General features: G+C 38.9%; 2 protein-coding genes across 2 annotated transcripts; both read left to right on the top strand.

The window, feature by feature from the left end:
- The first annotated feature begins 6,403 nt into the window (after positions 1-6,403).
- Positions 6,404-9,595, top strand: LOC138913805 (uncharacterized). Its single transcript, XM_070218603.1, has one exon. It carries the CDS (start codon positions 6,404-6,406, stop codon positions 9,593-9,595), a length of 3,192 nt encoding a protein of 1,063 aa, XP_070074704.1.
- A 67-nt stretch (positions 9,596-9,662) lies between these two features.
- Positions 9,663-11,776, top strand: LOC138913806 (uncharacterized). The gene is made up of 2 exons (XM_070218605.1): positions 9,663-9,759; positions 10,191-11,776. Exons 1-2 carry the CDS (start codon positions 9,663-9,665, stop codon positions 11,774-11,776), a joined length of 1,683 nt encoding a protein of 560 aa, XP_070074706.1.
- Positions 11,777-18,534: the final 6,758 nt, after the last annotated feature.

Here is an 18,534-nt window from a genome sequence, read left to right on the forward strand (position 1 = left end):
TTTCTGGACCGAATTTCGGGATTCCTGATTCCTGAATACAAACCCTACATACAAAAGCTGGATATAACTATTGTGGACCCTAATTAACGATCACTCGTCACGCACCCATTAACTTTAATTATCCCCCACACCTGTCACATTGTCCTGATTTATTACCCTAATTAGCATAATTAATTACCTCCCCCTCCACTTTTGTATCCAGCTTTTGTATCCAGAACTCTCATTTATACACTACTGTGTAATAATTTTTTTGTCACAAATGTTGATATCAGAACTTTTGTATGTTGAAGGTGCGATCGTCACTAGTTTTTTACCTCGTTAAGAGGTGTTTTTATTTGATACTAATATTACTTAACCTTTAAAATGTATTTGGTGTACAGTGAAAACATACAAACAGTATTTAAAAACAGTTTAAACATAGCAAAGAGTGAAGTGAATAATTAAATTATCTAACACGATGCCACCTAAACCAGTTGATATCACCACAATAGTGAATGCACTTTGTAATGTTAATATTTTTACCGAAAACGGAACTCTGAAGCCGAGAAGTGACGATGTTTGGATGGAAGCCAGCAATAATTTGCAGGGAACAATCAGTGCCAGGGCCCTAAATTTATATGCCCGAGTTAATCGATATAATATACTGACTACTGTAAAACAAAGATGTGGCATATCAGAATAACAGCACCTTAAATTCCACGGCACCTGAAGATGATCCAGAGTACGAGATAAGCGAACCATCAAAAAATGGACCTCTGCCCATTCTTTACTTGAACCTGCAGTTGGATGAAGAGGCATGGAGATCAATTGCCCCTAAGGCGCAACAGAAAAAGGATTTGCGATCAAGGAACTATCTACAACCTAACTGGACGGATATTATAGCCAAGTGCGTGTATGAAAAAGTGCCACTTCCTTGTGCGTTTAATTTTAAGAAGGCCAAAATTTCGGACAAAGTGGACAATATATGGCTAAAGATAGAAGGATATTGCAGTGAGTGCAGTTCAATATTAAAAGGACATTGCCTTGTGGAACCCGAAGAGCAGTGCGGTATCTCGATTTCCGTTTCGGTACCAGACACACGAGGAATTCCACATAACAAAAAACGGCGGTGCACAGGATCCAGACGAATTGAAATCGGGGAAGAGTTAATTTTAAAAAAAGCGGCATTATGGAGAAAGGAAGCAACCAATCCCAAAGCTACCAACTCTGCGAAAACTTCGTGAAGAGGCAACTAACCGACATCTAGGAATCACCAAGGATCGTGATCCAATTTCAAGTTTATACCTCAAGAAGTATGAGGGTGAATTGGCTGGATGCATCCTTGACATCGGACTGGATGAATTTTTCTGCATTTACTGCACAGGAGCGCAAATCCAAACATATAACTTAAGGATACGGACTATCAAAAAAATTTCGGTTGACGCAACTGGAAGCGTTGTTTTACCGATTGTAAAACCGAACGGAGATTCAAGCTACGTATTTTTATACCAAATTGTTATGGAGGGAGACGACAGCATATTTCCAGTCTTCCAAATGCTGTCGGCGAAGCATGATACTGCCAGCATCCAATTTTGGCTGAGCAGGTTTATTAGTAAATCGGGACACTTTCCACTGGAGGTCGTGTCCGATTTTTTGTTGGCTCTGCTTAACGGAATAAGCTTGAGCTTCAATGAATTCCGACTAAACACTTATATTTCCAAATGTTTTAAAACCCTTTTATCGGAGGAACGGACTGAACCGCCGCGTTGCTTCATTCGGCTTGATATCGCCCACCTTATTAAAATGATGTGCCGGAAAAACGTTTTTAAAGGAAAATTGCCGAACGTAAAGGATTTTTTTATTAGATGCATTGGAGTGGCGACGAAATGCGAAACGAAGGAGACCTTTGCTGAAATTATAAGGCAGTACTCATAGTTGCATTGAGCGAATCCTCTGGAGAAGATGAATCAGGAGATTATCTTTCCAGCCACAGGAATGAAAAGTATCTCCTAACCCGAATAGCCACATTTACTGCTCTGGACCATGAAGAAAATGGGGAAAATTTATATGTACGGGAAGAATCGGAGGAAATTGACGGAGATGTGTCGCATTTCATCTCCAATATTAAAAACAATGCCGAAGAAGAAGCGTTAAAGTGCAATTCAGCAAAATGCCGGCCAAACCCCTATTACTTGCCGGAATTGATGCCACCTCTAATAAAATTGTGTCAGTACTTTGTATTATGGACCAATGTAATGAAAGACTAATTCTCTTCGAAATATGATGTCGGCTCTTCAGCATTGGTGGAAGCTTATTTCAAGGATCTCAAAAACACGGACATGAGTATATTCCACCGACCAGTGCGTGCAGATAAATTGGTGGTGCAACATATACGCTGCATCGAAGCTGTGTGCAAATTGGAACGCGCCGCCATGAAGCAAAAAAACTTAAAAGTTCCGGAATTTATAAAGGAGCAACAAATTAAAAAAAAATCCGAGAAGAAAAAGGAGTCCTGGAGGATATTTCTAAAAAAAGCGACGTGGAATACCTTTTAAAAGAGGAAAACTGGAAGGTGAAGAACAACACAAAAAATCAACCAGATGGTAATGTCAAAGAAGACGAAGAAAATGAAAGCAATAATAAACCAAGAGGAAAATATCTCAAGAAGTTACCTAACGTCGATTTAATTTATAATCGGCCTCATCGAAGGCAAAGGGATGAGATCCTACATAATGGCGGAGCAATGGGATCTATATGGATTGGAAACAAATTGATACAATTAAAAAACACTTGTCCAATTGATTCGCTAGTGGAAATATTATCGACCGCATACATGTATAATTATTATTATAAAAACAAAATGGATTCGAATACGGATAACCTGACAGTGGCTTTGATTAAAAAATATGCCGTCGAGGGAATTTCTGATAGCCTCTACTGCGAAAGAGGTCTGATTTTAATGTCTTTTTTTAAGGAAAAAAACAACACCGTACTGTGCCACACAAATATTGGAGCATTTATTGATCAAGCTCTGAATGGAATACCGAGCGCAACCAGCCGTCGTTTACATAAAGAAGGTGCCACAAACGAGTGCGAGAACCACACATCAATACACCAACGGCTGGAGCTAATGGATTCAGAAAAGGTCAAGGATCTCGGTGTTGCCAAGGCGTTGCTCACCTTTGTGGACGAATTTTTTGAAGAGTCCGAAGAAATATGCAGAAGATGCTACGGAGAAGAGATTGTTGAAAGAGATCCAGGTCCTCATGTCATAATAGACATAGAATTTGCGACGCTTAGTACCTTTCATCAAAAATCCACAGCCGGCTCAACAGGATCTGCAACATTGCTTCAGATACCACAGGAAATAGTAATACAGAATAGAAAATACATTCTGAGTGGTGCCATTGAGTACCTTCCAGCGGCAGGAAATGGAATTGGGCACTACATTTCTTATTGCCGCAGCCTAACAGGATATTGGGAAGTTCACGACGATATGTGCCGACAATGGAAAAGATTCACGGCTTCTACCACGAAAATGATTTTCCAAATACTTGTATATACGCAGACCGAGTAATATGTATTGAATATTAACCCTCTACTGCATGAGCATAGAAATAATAAAGGAAGAATTTTTTTGAATGTAATTATGTGTTTATTTAGGCAAAAATAATAGATATTTGGACTTTTTTTTTTGGGGGGGGCATAGTTTGGGGTGGGGGAAATGGGGCCATATATGGCTTTGTATGCATTCAGCTGATTCCATAGTTTGCCATAAATGGCTCTGTATGCATGTATACATTACTTCATGTGAAAGTTGGTGAAACAGTTTCTTTTGTCGTTGTAGCATAGAAATACATTGCATTTCTCGCAAAAGGTGTATGAGCGGAAAGAACATTGTGCCATGTATAATTTCTTGACCAAGAGTCGAATTCCAATAGACTCTTGAAGATGGTAATTGTACTAACGACATGTATATGACCATGCCTATAAATTGATCTACTTCATTTCGAGTAATACCAGCGGGCTTATTTATATCTACTTGGAGTGCCTATAGATTTGACTGATCAACCAAGAAATTCATCAAATCGTCGTTGAAAAAAAAATTAAAAAAGTCTAACGGTGTCTCCAGTTCATTGATACAAGTTGAAAGATTGGTATTTCCTTGAAATGGAAAGGTCTCATTCGAATACGGTGGTAAGTGACCAGCTTTCCATTTCGGTGCTTCTGTCTTTTTTCTTGACACTGGCTTTGGCTTTGCTTTAGAAGTGCACGGCTTTTCACAGATGTCATTGGAACTACTCACATCGGTCTCCGAAATATAAACATCAACAACTTCGTCTTCGGAATCGGCTATGCTGTCATCTTCACTTAGAAACGGATCATCGATTTCGTGCGCGTATTGTAAAAAACTACCGTAAAATAATTGTGCATTCATTTCTAAAAGAGAACATATAGAGCCATATATGGCGTCCACAGTTTTTTGCATAGAATAGTATATGTGATGCTCACCTATAGTCAAATTCTATTTTTTATGAACGAAAACTTTATATTCTCTTAGAAAAAAACTACTTTTCAGTGATAAAACTGATTTTTAGTGTAGTAATTTTAATTTTAATTTCACCACAATTCACTTTTGTTCGTCTGCTTGAGACGCGAGCGCAAAACTGATTGAAAGTTGAGATAAGGCAACATAAAGAAGTTCTGAGTATAGACATCTTACAGAAAATAGTTGAAAGAGAATAAGTGATAACAAACGGTTTATTAAATGTACCGTTTTATTGCAAAAAAAAATTATTGAAAGTGAGAAGCCATATATGACTTTGTATGCGGTAGAGGGTTAAGGGCATAGGGGAACAAGCCTGGGAAAACTGCCCCAGGCGATATTGCAAAATTTTAGATGAGGATTGGTAGATAGGAACCTAATGGATAAGAATTCCAATTTTCAAATATATTGATCCGCTGGATTACGAGTAATCTGCCGCAACTAAAGAACATATCACTTGTTGTATCTTCCCTTCGGTGGTTCTTGAGAAAACTTTTTTGATGCCAATAATTTTTGTGTTAACCTTCAAGAATGTCAGCCAATGTTTGGATTTTTACCATTCTTATAAGCTAAAAAAAATCGCGATTCAAATTTTCAAAAAAATGTTTCAAGACTTTCCAAGTCTGACAACGCCGCCAATTTTTTACAGTTTGTGTGTCCTATAACCATCTACTTCATATAAAATATTCATAATTTTTCGAGTGGTGCAACAGTGTTAAACAAACAAAAAACTGAAGAATTTATTTCTGGAAGGGTAGGAATAGAGTCAATAAAATATATTTGGCTTGTAAATAGTTAGTTCTAAGACCAGAATTATTATCGAAAAGTAAAGTTTTTAATATTATGGGTGAAAAGTGGTCCGAATTATAAAATGTTTGGCATGTATTTGCTTGTAATTGATTTAATAGGGACCCAGTCCCAGTCTAGTCCCCAAAGCTTCGAATTTCATATCCTCCCTGGACAGAGATTTTATAAGAAATCCTTTGAGCATGGATGACCAACAAATACTTTAATTATGTGATTCTAAAGAAATCGATTCGTTTTTTGAATGTAACTTTTGTAAAAATCAATATTTTTCAAAAGTGTAAACGCAGAAAGTTGCTTACATCTACTGAGCATATCCCTGTAAAATTCGAAATTCCAATGCAGCTAAATCCCACAGCGTTTGGCGTGAACCCTACTTTTTTTGCACTTTCAAAAGTTGTAGGGTAATGTGACGAACGCTTTGTTCTTTAATGTAACTTCTCCAAAAATCAATATTTTTTAAAAGTGTTAAGGCAGAAAGTTACTTACATTTACTGAGCAAATTTCTAAAAAATTTGGATTCGAAATTTCAACGTAGCCAAATCCCACAGCGTTTGGTGTAAACCATCCTTTTTACAAACAAAAAAATACATTTTTTTATATATTATTTACGGAAAGGTTATTTTCGATACGGAAAAGAAAAAATAATAAGATAATACCCAAACTTACAAAAAAAAAAATGGTCAAAGTGCTAATTTTTTTTTAAATTAAATTAAACTGACCTCACTATTAAAAACAACAATAAAATTGCAGCAGTAAATGTTATCTGGTATTATTATATTTTTTTACAAATTGTTGATGAACGGATTGCATCCATAATTTGAATTTGAATTTTTGTTGACTGGTCATGTGAAATACCAGCTTCGCCCATTTTTAGTATTTTTAAGTGTCTTCTGTGCTGCGTGACACGATGAGATTTTTTGGTTTTCTAAGTTAAGTAATGAGACTACAGCGGAACATGTCGATTCAATAAAGTTTAACTCAAAATATACAGTCCATTCAAATCGGAAATAAACCGTGTTTATTCATCACCATAGCTTTGGTCCTTCGAGCTGGATTTAGCTATTGATTAACATGGATCAGTTTAAGCTTCTAAAGGCAGCAAGAAGTCGTGCGAAGGCAAGCATTACGCGTTTGCTAACGGCGTCACAAGATCCACGTGCGGGATCAAATTGGGAATTGGATGAAATCACAGTCTCATTGGAAAGGCTCAACAACGTTTGGAAGGAGTTTGAGACCATTAGCGATCAAATGGCCCTTTATGATGGAGAAGAGGGGTACATCGATCCAGCCATCGACAACGAGAGGTACGAGGATAAGTACATGCAAGCAAGCACCTTGTTTCACACCATTAAACGGCGCTGTCAGTCATCCAATGAGAGCGACAGAGAAGGCAGCAACGGTAGGCAATCTGGCAACATTGACGATGCCGCATCAAGTTCATCAGGATTGGGAACCGAAAGCCTTGCTCGTTTTCTACAACAACAGCAGGAGCTGAATGAGCGTTTAGCTGAGCAGCAATCAACATTTTTGAGAGCAAACTCCGCAGCAAATGTAATGCACAACGAGCTGCCAAAAATCCACATCAAGGTGTTTTCTGGTGACTACAAAGAGTGGCCAGCCTTTAAAAACATCTTTGAGAGTACGATCCACAGCAAGCAGCATTTGACAGCAATACAAAAGTTCCACTACTTAAAAACGTACATTACTGGGGAAGCAGCGGACTTGATTCGTCATATGCCAATAACGGATGCTGCTTATGAGGCTGCTTGGAGCTGCCTAACTGAGCGATACAACAGACCACGTCACATTGTCAACACTCTACTGGAAACGTTTGTAAATCTCCCTTCGACATCCAGGGCAGATGTTGCAGTTCTGCGCAAGGTGACCGACGGAGCCACGGAGATTGTACGAGGATTGGATGCAGCAGGGCAAACTAACAGGGACTGCTGGATCATACACTTCATTCTGGCCAAAATCGACGCTGAAACTCGACGCAAATGGATTGAGGGAAGCCGGGTACTTGAATCTCCGTCTGTGGATGATTTACTCAAGTTTTTAGACCGACGCTGCGAGGAATTCGAGCTCATCAAAAGTGAGTCAGACATAGACTTCAAGGTTGGCGCACCACAACTGAGCAAAGCAAAGCGTTCGTCCCATGCCTTAGTATCGATGGAAGATAATGCTTGTGTGAAATGTAACTCTAAGGAGCACAAGATCTACGGTTGCCCAAAGTTTGCTGAAGCATCGATCGACCAGAGACGCACATTTGTAAAGACAAAATCCTTGTGTTTCAACTGTCTTAAGCTTGGGCATGTCTCACGCAAGTGTGAATCCAAATTCACATGCAAGATTTGCCATAATCGCCATTACTCGCTGCTACATGCAGATATTCCTGGATCGCAAGCCGCTGTGACCACGACACAGCCACATACTGATGAAAGGCACGTCTCAAGCGCTCCCGGAGATGCTACGGTGACCATCAGCCATATTGCTCGCGCGCAAGCGGCTCCCACAGCTGAGTCCTTGTGCAACGGATCAACAACGGCTACACAGCCCCAAGGGCTAAGGAAAAGTGCATTTCCAACAGCTCTGGTATTTGTAAAAACCGCAAAAGGATCGCACATTACATGTCGGGTACTTTTGGACAGTGGTTCGGAACTGTCGTACATCTCAGAGAGGTGCGTACAGGCACTTGGTCTGTCACGCTCGCCCTCACGCATTGTAGTGTCTGGAATTTCATCGATCAAGGCGGAGACAACTAGAGGCTGCAGCACACTGGACATGCAGTCAAGGATCTCAGATCACACAATGAAAGTACGCGCACACGTACTCAGCAAAATTACCTCCACGTTAGCAAGACACGATATCGAGTCCTCAGCACTCAAGGCATTTGCTGGCTTTGAGCTTGCGGATTCTGATTATCAATCGTTGGCGCCAGTCGATATTCTTTTGGGCAGCGATTACGTTTGGACCGTGTTCACCGGTCAAAAGATGTTCGACATCCAGGGCAACATCATCGCCATTTCGACCATTTTTGGATGGGTCATAACATCTATCGTTACTACCGGCTGTTCATCTACAACAACAATGCACTCGGCTATTGACATTGACTCAACGCTTCGGCGCTTTTGGGAGCTGGAGGATGTCAACCAGGAATTCCATGGGAAACCAGAGGACGATGAAGTTGAACAGCACTTTATGAAAACGCACACTCGGGACTCCAAGGGGCGTTACATAGTCGAACTTCCGTTCAAAAACTCCAACGAACAGTTTTCGGATACTTTACAAGGAGCACTGGCAAGATTCAGGGGTGTAGAACGCCGCCTAAAGAAGGACCCCGATCTGCACTCAAAGTATGTAAAATTTATGCGTGAATACCTTCAGTTAGGACACATGCGGGAATTATCGCCAGGCGACATTGACAAAGGGAAAAGCTTTTACTTGCCTCATCATCCAGTAATTACCCAAAAGCTAAGGGTAGTATTTGACGGCTCATTCAAGGATACGAATGGAAAATCCTTAAACGATGCTCTACACATTGGACCCAGCATTCTCCGAAACCTCTTCTCGATTTGTATGCGTTTCAGAATGTTTAAGTTCGTCTTTTCTGCAGATATTGTCAAAATGTATCGACAAATCTTGGTGGCTGCCAACCATTGTAGCTATCAGCGTATTGTTTGGAGAGAAGATGAAAGTACACCTATCAAGCACTATGAGCTTTCCACGGTGACATATGGCACATCTAGTGCACCATTCTTGGCAGTAAGAGTCCTGGATCAGTTAGCTAACGACCACCAACAAGAGTTTCCCACCGCTGCAAGAATCTTGAAGGAGCAGTTTTATGTGGACGACGTACTGACGGGAGCACCTACAGAGGAGGAGCTAATTTACAATCAAAAAGAGCTGATCCAATTAATGAAATGTGCAGGCATGGAACTTGGCAAATGGGTTTCAAATTCATCACGTATAACTGATCGAGCTACTTCTACAACCGAGGTACAAGGCAAAGGATCCACTCCTACATCAAAGGTTCTTGGCATTCATTGGGATCCAGAAGAGGATACGTTATCCTACAAAGTTTGCCTTGCACCAAATCCGGACAACACCAAGCGCCAAGTGCTGTCTGACGTAGCACGGAGCACTGTCTTTGACCCGCTGGGTATTTTGTCGCCAGTGGTGGTGCAGTTTAAAATTCTGTTCCAAGAATTGTGGTTACTGGATCTCGGCTGGGACACGGAGCTTCCTCCAAAAATTGCTGACTAGTGGAACAAATGCCGTAACGACCTACACCTACTTCAAGAACTACGCCTGCCACGATTTGTCGAAAACAATGGCGATCACATCGAACTGCATGGGTTCTCAGATGCCTCCATCAAGGCATATTCCGCAGTCATCTACAGCAGAGTGGTGCGAGCAGATGGCACCGTGTCAGTTTCACTCATAGCAGGAAAAACCAGAGTTGCTTCACTAAAGCAGCAATCCCTACCGCGCCTCGAGCTGTGTGGCGCTTTGCTACTGAGCAGACTAATCCTATCTGTCAAGGATTCTCTGCAACACAAAGACATCGAAATACATGCATGGTGTGATTCAACCATAGTTTTGGCTTGGCTTTCACATCCACCATCGAAGCTCAAAACATTTGTAGCAAACAGGACTTCAGAAATACTCGACGCGTTGCCGCGTAGTGCATGGCATCATGTAAACACGAAGGAGAATCCGGCAGACTGCGCCACACGAGGGATGCTTGCTGCAGACCTTCTCCATTTCGACTTATGGTGGATGGGACCTTCATGGCTGCAAGATCCAGAAAAGCTTGCAGTAAAGTTGAGCTGCACAAAGTTCTGTTCTTCTCTTTCAGATAACCATGGCAAGGAAGAAGTCAAGTCCACCGCATTAACCAGTCAGCAAGGTGACTCATTTTCACCGATCGAAGCATTGACTCAGCGGGTCTCGTCCTGGACAAAATTGGTCCACGTTGTAGCTTACGTATTACGCTTCATACAAAGGACCAGGACCATTAAACTTGTAGCGCTGACAAATGGGGCCAGGCTCACCTTTGAAGAGATTCAGGCTGCTCGCATACTTTGCCTGCGTGAGGCTCAGAAATGCTTCATGGAGGATCGAAATCTTCTGACGGAAAACAAACCACTTCGCAGCCGCTCCCAGTTGATCAAGCTTTCACCGTTTGTTTGCAAGGATGGCCTCCTTCGAGTTGGAGGACGCTTGGCCAACTCGCTGTTACCAGCTGACGTCAAACACCCCATATTGCTTCCGAAATCTCACCGCATTACAAGGATGATTTTGGAACACGAACATAGAGCAAATCTACATCCCGGAGTGTCTGCTCTGTTTGTAATTACGCGTCAAAAGTATTGGGTTTTCGGTGCGCGTAACCTAATAAGGAACCTGGTACACAACTGCGTAAAGTGCTTCCGCCAACGTAAAATCACCGAGCGCCAATTCATGGCCGATCTACCAGGGATTCGTATAACGGAGGCTCTTCCTTTCCAGCACTCAGGCTGCGACTACGCTGGACCATTCATCCTTAAGGAAAGGAGAGGGCGCAATCCCAGAAAAACTAAAGGTTACATATGTCTCTTCGTCTGTCTTGTAACATCAGCCATTCATTTGGAACTGGCCACCGACCTTAGCACAGACACATTCCTGGCATGTCTTCGGCGTTTCATGTCCCTTCAAGGAAAATGTTCGCAAATCTTCAGCGACAACGGCACGAATTTTGTTGGTGCCAAACGGGCTCTAGATGAGATGCAGCAACATCTCTCTTCGCAGGAGCATCAACACACCGTAACTCAATTGTTGGCCAATGATGGAATTAAGTGGAGTTTCATACCTCCCCATTCGCCACATTGGGGAGGGAAGTGGGAGTCATCAGTACGATCAGTTAAATTACATCTGAGACGCGTCGTGGGGAAAACTGTTCTAACCTTCGAACAGATGCAAACTCTGATTGTTCAGATCAGTGCGGTGGTGAACTCAAGACCGTTATGCTACACACCTGACACTGACATCACCTACTTGTCTCCGGCCCATTTTTTAATTGGCCGCCCATTCACAACGGTTCCAGAGGGTGATCTGACTCATTTGCCGATCAATCGCTTAGACTACTGGCAGCATTTACAATCAATGTACCAGGGTTTTTGGAAGCGCTGGCACCAGGAATATCTAACATCGCTGCAGCAACGTCAAAAGTGGAACAACAAGGAACGTAACATCGCTGTAGGTAGTGTAGTCCTTGTAAAGGACTCAAATCTCCCTCCAGCATCTTGGATACTAGCCCGCGTATTGGAGGCTCATCAGGGACCAGATGGACTGGTACGCGCTGTAAAACTTAAGACGTCTACTGGAGAGATGACGCGACCTATCACTAAGTTAGCTGTGCTGCCTAATTCAGAAACCATGTTTCAGGGCGGCCCGGGATGTTGATGAACGGATCGCATCCATAATTCGCCCATTTTTAGTATTTTTAAGTGTCTTCTGTGCTGCGTGACACGATGAGATTTTTTGGTTTTCTAAGTTAAGTAATGAGACTACAGCGGAACATGTCGATTCAATAAAGTTTAACTCAAAATATACAGTCCATTCAAATCGGAAATAAACCGTGTTTATTCATCACCACAAATAATCAACGATAACAGTTAAAATTCTTGAATAAAAAAAGTTCGTCACAATACCCTACAAAAAGTTCGTCACGATACCCTACAAGGTAGACTTGGAGCAAAAGGTACCAAATACTGTTGATAAAGATCTCATGTATACGTGCATATATTTGCCTGATTTTATTTTCCACTCATCTTTGCTCTGGCACTGCTGAAACACAAGTAAATTGAATGGGTTTGCTAGTTTGCGCACCACATTTTTAGCGAAAATTACCTCACGAACAAATTACGGGACTACTTATTAATATTACTGTAAATACATTGTCGACACGATAAGGGGAGACGACTACATTTATTTGGAATTTTTGTCGTGACGTTATATATGAGATTCGACGAGTTCGTCACATTACCCTACTCGTCAAATTACCCTACACTCCCCTACTTAATTTGCGATCCTTTCGGTACCATCGTTATTCTAAAAAGCAAGATAGTAATTTGAAAGCTTTAATATGCGGAGCATGATAACAAATTGTTAACAAATTCGCGCAATAACAACGGTGCCGAAAGGATCAAATATTACATAATCCTCTTTGGACCGCTATTTCTTTAGAATCACATCACTATGGACGGCAGTCCATGTAGTGACGAATTGAAAATCTGCTATAATAGTCATGAGTAACATACCAATCGAAAGGTATTGCAAAAACTTAAAGGATTGCATACCAAGACTTTAAGAAAATCAATTGGCTTGGGAGAGAGAGCGGTGAAAGTGAAAAAGTGAAAATTTCGAAATTTGGAGCTGTTGGGGCCAGTGTGTTAGTTGTGTTCCTATTGAAAATACCCGTCGAATGAGGGGTCATATGATAAAATCCGACGCTCCGTTCAAAAGTTATAGCCAAATTAAGATTTTCTTCGTCTTCCCAAAATGAAAATTTAATTCTGTTTGTCTGTTTGTCAGTTTGTCCAAAACATGTTTTTTAAGTTTTGAAAATTTGATAATACGTTCATCACATTGATATAAAAAACTTTTGTTTTACCACTTTTGGAAAAACTCGCTAGACTTGTGCTGCATCTCGTTTGGAAGGTATTTTTAAATGCTATAAACGCCTTCTATATGCAATTTGTGTAAATGTAATAGTTAAAAATATATTGACAAAAGACAATTTTTTAAAACTTTTTTTTTAGCTTTTTGTTATTTTTCTCAAAAACGGCTCTAACGATTTTCTTTAAAACTTTAAACTGTATAGCCCTTGAAATTCCTTAAATTTTGGTATACAACACAGTACTGTAAAAGTTCTGATATCAACTTTTGTGACGAAAAATGATTTTAGATGCGACTAAATAAGTACGTTACCTAAAATTTATTCATTCGGCACGCTACAACAAAAAACTTTCGTGTAGATTTTAAATATTTGCTAAAGCGGGCCGAATGAATACATTTTAGGTAACGTACTTATTTAGTCGCATCTAAAATCATTTTTCGTCACAAAAGTTGATATCAGAACTTTTGTACGTTGAAGGTGCGATCGTCACTAGTTTTTTACCTCGTTTAGAGGTGTTTTTATTTGATATCTATCTAGAGCCATAAACTATGATCTGAAATTGTAAACCCTACAAAGAAGCGGTGTTAGCACTTGTAATCTGTAAGTGCAGGCCACTTGAGCCTAAAGCCTAGTACTCAGTTGGGCTAAGAGTTTCACTAGTCGAAAAATATTATTCTTTTGTAATGTGACCGAAGTTTTCGGAGTTTGCCCGCAATGCATGTAGCTGGGTCTTACTCTCAGCAAACAAATCACCTGCCGCCAATTTTAAAATATTACAAAATGTTGAGCAGACCTGGGTCGCAAGCTTTAAATTTTCTGTTGGCATGAGGATATGTATTGCCGCAACTCCTACAAGCAGTTTTCCATTGATTTTTGGGGTTTTCATTCCATGTATAATATGTTATTGGCACACCGTTTTTTCACAAACACAGCCAAAGATTAAATTTTTTATTCTTTGGGCCTCGGCTAATTATACCCGTTACTCATAGAGTAAAAGGGTATACTAGATTCGTGCAAAAGTATGTAACAGCTAGAAGGAAGCGTTTCCGACCCCATAAAGTATATATATTCTTGATCAGGGTCACTAGCCGAGTCGATCTAGCCATGTCCGTCTGTCCGTCTGTCCGTCTGTCTGTCTGTCTGTCTATCCGTCTGCATGAACGCTGAGATCTCGGAAACTACAAAAGCTAGAAGGTTGAGATTTCCCAAACATATTCTTTGGCTTCTTACGCAGCGCAAGTTTATTTTAGCCGAGCGCCACGCCCCCTCTAACGCCCACAATCGCCCACTAACGATTTTAAAATGGGTCCTGCGCCCACATCTTTAAAGATTTCCGAGAAGTATAAATGCAATTTTGTTGTGTATATTTATACCTATCGAAATGTAGAAGACATTTTTTAAATCGGACCATTCATTAAAAAGTTATACGCAATCAAAAATTATATATCTATCTCCCTCGCACTCCCTTTAGCTGAGTTACGATTATTAGTCGGGACACCAACCCGACACAGCGTTCGCACTCCCTTTTGCTGAGTGACGGGTATTAGATAGTCGGGACAACAACCCGACTATAGCGTTCTCTCTTGTTTTAATTACCTTGGTGATTTATAAAAAAATAAAATGTAAAACCAATATACTGGGGCAATCTCGCCACACAGGGGGGTAAAATCACCACACCACCGGGGCAATTTCGTCACCTGAAAAATGTAAATATGCTACACTGATCAAGCGTACCATTTTTGTTGACGTCCTTTATTTGTTGCTGCTGCTGGTAGTCTGTTCGTTAGCCAGCTCGTCAAATATAAAAATATGTATTTAAAATAGGTGCGAATTTACCCTTGGCGTAGGGTGGCGAAATTTCCCCAGACAGTACTTTTTTAGAAATAATTATTTTTCTTCCGAAATTAGGCGCGAAGTAAAAAATCACTGACGCAGAAATGCACATTATAGCACTGTGTATTATATAAAAAATCGTGTATCTTATTCCTTTTGAATTGTGGCATACAGAAAAAATTTCGTCGAGAACTAAATGTAGCTTTTGAACTGTTAAAACACATTTAATATTATAGCTTAATTATCTTGGCCTTCTGTGCAAAACAAATGCATTGGTTGTGTCTAGAGGTTTACGCCGATGGCTTGGCCGTTTTTTATTTATTTTTCTTTTTTAACATAATAACATAATTAAACAAACATAAAAAAATTAAAAACAAATTAAGACTTCTTTTTCTGAGAGATCATTGATTACATTTTCCCTACATTATTTAAAAAAAATTAAACAGAATTTTTCTGCGAGATCAAAACTTTCATATTAAATTTTTTAAACTTTAAAATATGAATAAACAAAAACATAACTTAAACTTTCTTTGCATGTTTTAAACTAAAAAATATGAATAAAAAAACCTAACTTAAATTTTCTTTGCATGTTTCGTAATTATCATGTATAAATATTATTTTATTAACATTATGAGGACTGAGCTGCGATCGTTTTTGAGAAACGGTAAGACCAGCAATCGAAAAAACTCGCTCACTAGGTGTGCTCGTTGCCGGAATACACAACACCTTCTGTGCCAGCTTCGATAACAATGGCATTGCAGGTGCCTTTTCAGTCCAAAATGTTAAAACGTCTTGGGATGAGGACAAACTTAAAAGTAGGTGGCATTCAGCTTCTAAATTGCTGTTTTTTGTACTTTTTGAGTGTCGTTGAGCTAGCTTTAAAATTTTGCATGCTGATGAACCATCTCTGGAACTATCCTGCTGAGCAATATCTTGTTGTGGATCGCCAAGTAGCTCCTTATACATTTTTAACAAAAACTCCGTTTTATTTAAATTTTGTTCATCACAATAGTCAAGCACACAATCCGAAGAACTGAGTCGCGGATCTAATAATGATGCGCAGACTAGAATATCCGATAAAGGAAATCTATAATTCAATTTAGTTTTTATATTGTTTTTCATAGAAGTCAAAGCAAGTGGCTCGTTGTTTGTGCTTTCATTTAATATTGATACGATTTCCGTACGAATTAATAAGGCCACCCTTATTGATGGATATTTATCTCCAGACAGAATGTTAGCAGCGTCTTTAAACTTTTTTAAGAATTCTGTTAGTTTGTATAAAAGCTGTGCTTCAGCCTCGGATAGTATCAAATGATTCTTATTGCTGCTTGTGAGCAATTTATTTATTGTTGTTCGCTGACACCCGAGACTGTCTAGCATTGCTAAAACGCTGTGCCATCTAGTGGGAACCGAGTTCTTTAGCGAAACATTTTTCTTGTCTACCAAACTGCTATGCAAATCATTAGGGTTGTTAATGTTTTTATATGTCTTCAAGGGAACATCATCTAGCGGTCCAAAATCTTCATCATAGTTAACCCAATCATTATCTTCAGATGCGAGGAGTTCTTCCAAATTTTCGATGCTTGACAAAACCTCATTTTGAAGAGCGTCAGCTTGGCATCTTAATACATGTGTTTTAAATCGTAAAGCACTCACAATATTTTTGCACTTCACAACTAAATTCCCAATATCCGACACGGAATTGTAACCATCTACATTAAGCAAATTGTGAAGACCATGTCCAAGGCAGAAGAGGTTGTTTAAATAGCCCAAATTAATAGCTTTTTTAACATTGCTTCCTTGGTCGGTTACCACAAAATTTGATCCCATTTCCAAATGTTACATTTCAGTAACCTCTTCGAGCTCTGTTAGAGTTCAGTGTTGGGACATACCTAGATACTTTTACTTAGGTACGTACCTAGGTACAATTTAGTGGTACCTTTTACCTTACCTAGGTATAAAAATAATTGAGTACCTTTTACCTTACCTAGCTACAGATTTTTATATACCTTTGGAATTATTAAGGTACTTACATAGGTATTAAACATTGGTCTGATTTAAAATAGCCAAATCTGACTGCGACACTGTAGTATCGTTTCATTGTATCGTTTCGTTTCGAAATTGTAATAGTCGGAACGCAGCATTAAAAGTAATTGGAATTCAGTCGTTCTATTGTTTGTTTTGTGAAGTTAAAACTAATCGCAGTTTTATTTTATATAATTTTGTGCACGTATGTATGTTCCCATCACTACATCAATTTATTTATGAAACCAAAGTGTATTTGGCGCGCAAAAATGCCGTATGTACGTAAACAAACGGCATATACATATGCACAATATTTAGTCAATGTTTCTACACAGAAAAAAAAATTGATATGAAATTGCACTCAAGTTAACATTATTTCATATCAAATTTGGGCCGATATTAATTAATGCAAGATTGATATTTCGAACATATCAAGTTGATATTTTCGAGAATATCAAGTTGATATTTTTAAATATCAATTCAATCTTAAGAAAGATTAGTGTTTAAAATAACATTTGAACTTTTTGGTCATCAAAATGATATTTTTTATATCAATTTTTGTCATCAAAATGATATTTTTATATCAATTTTGTTCATCAAAATGATATTATTTCGTGTATATTAGTACCCCCCAGTAAAACAGAAATTTTTATTTTATATTAAAACAATTTAATTCTAATCATTTCACATTTTTTTGAGTCGGTGTACATATGTATAGGTAGGCCATGAAAATCTTCAATATTTTATTATTTTAGTTTTGCCTGTGACACACACAACGTAAAACTGCGGCCGGCACACACACACACGCACATTCAGAACCGAAATGTCTTTAAATTGTGTGCTAACTCGACGGCAAAGTTAAAATCACCACAACTTTGTAATGTTTCGACTTAGCACTCAATAAAAAAATAAATTGATTTCATTTGACAATAAAAACACCTTGTTCTCGAATATTTTTGGTCTCAAAGTTGGGCCAGCTGTTTTTGCAGTGCTGCACAATCTCAGTGTTGTAAACTGTGGAACACTATTTCTCCCTTTCGAACTAAATTCGAAACGACATTTGATATTTTTTCATATCAAAGTCATACGATTTCATATAAATTGTAAATATACTTGTTTTAAATACCGAATTCAGTATTTTTGTTCAAAAATTAATATGAAATAAGATCAAAATAATATTTCTTCATGTTAGAATGATATGACGAAACTTGATCCTTAAAAAAGATCAAATTAACCAACAAATATCAATTTGATATTTTGTCATATTTTTTTCTGTGTACATACGGAATTTTTGCGCGCCAAATATGTACATGAGGGTTTCATAAATACATGAATGAAGTGATACGTGCATACAATTATTCATGCCGCGTTTTTAAAAATATATGCACAAAATTATAACATTTAAATTTAAATGAAATGAAATGAAAAGATATTGTTTGATTAAGACGACTAAAAACTGAAAACTAGTCTTATTTTAAGTTTATATGATTACATTGAACATATGATTACCTTTTACCTTTACCTAGGTACTGGGAAATTGAAGTACCTTTACCTTACCTAGGTATTTATTTTTGCCCAATACCTTTTACCTTACCTAGGTAAAAAAACACAGTACCTTCTTTTAAAATGCATTCATATACATCGTCTAAAGCTGTTGTTGACAAAGTTTTGAAGTGTGGAATGT

The sequence above is a fragment of the Drosophila takahashii genome, chromosome X, assembly GCF_030179915.1.
Source record: "Drosophila takahashii strain IR98-3 E-12201 chromosome X, DtakHiC1v2, whole genome shotgun sequence".
Classification (NCBI taxonomy): domain Eukaryota; kingdom Metazoa; phylum Arthropoda; class Insecta; order Diptera; family Drosophilidae; genus Drosophila; species Drosophila takahashii.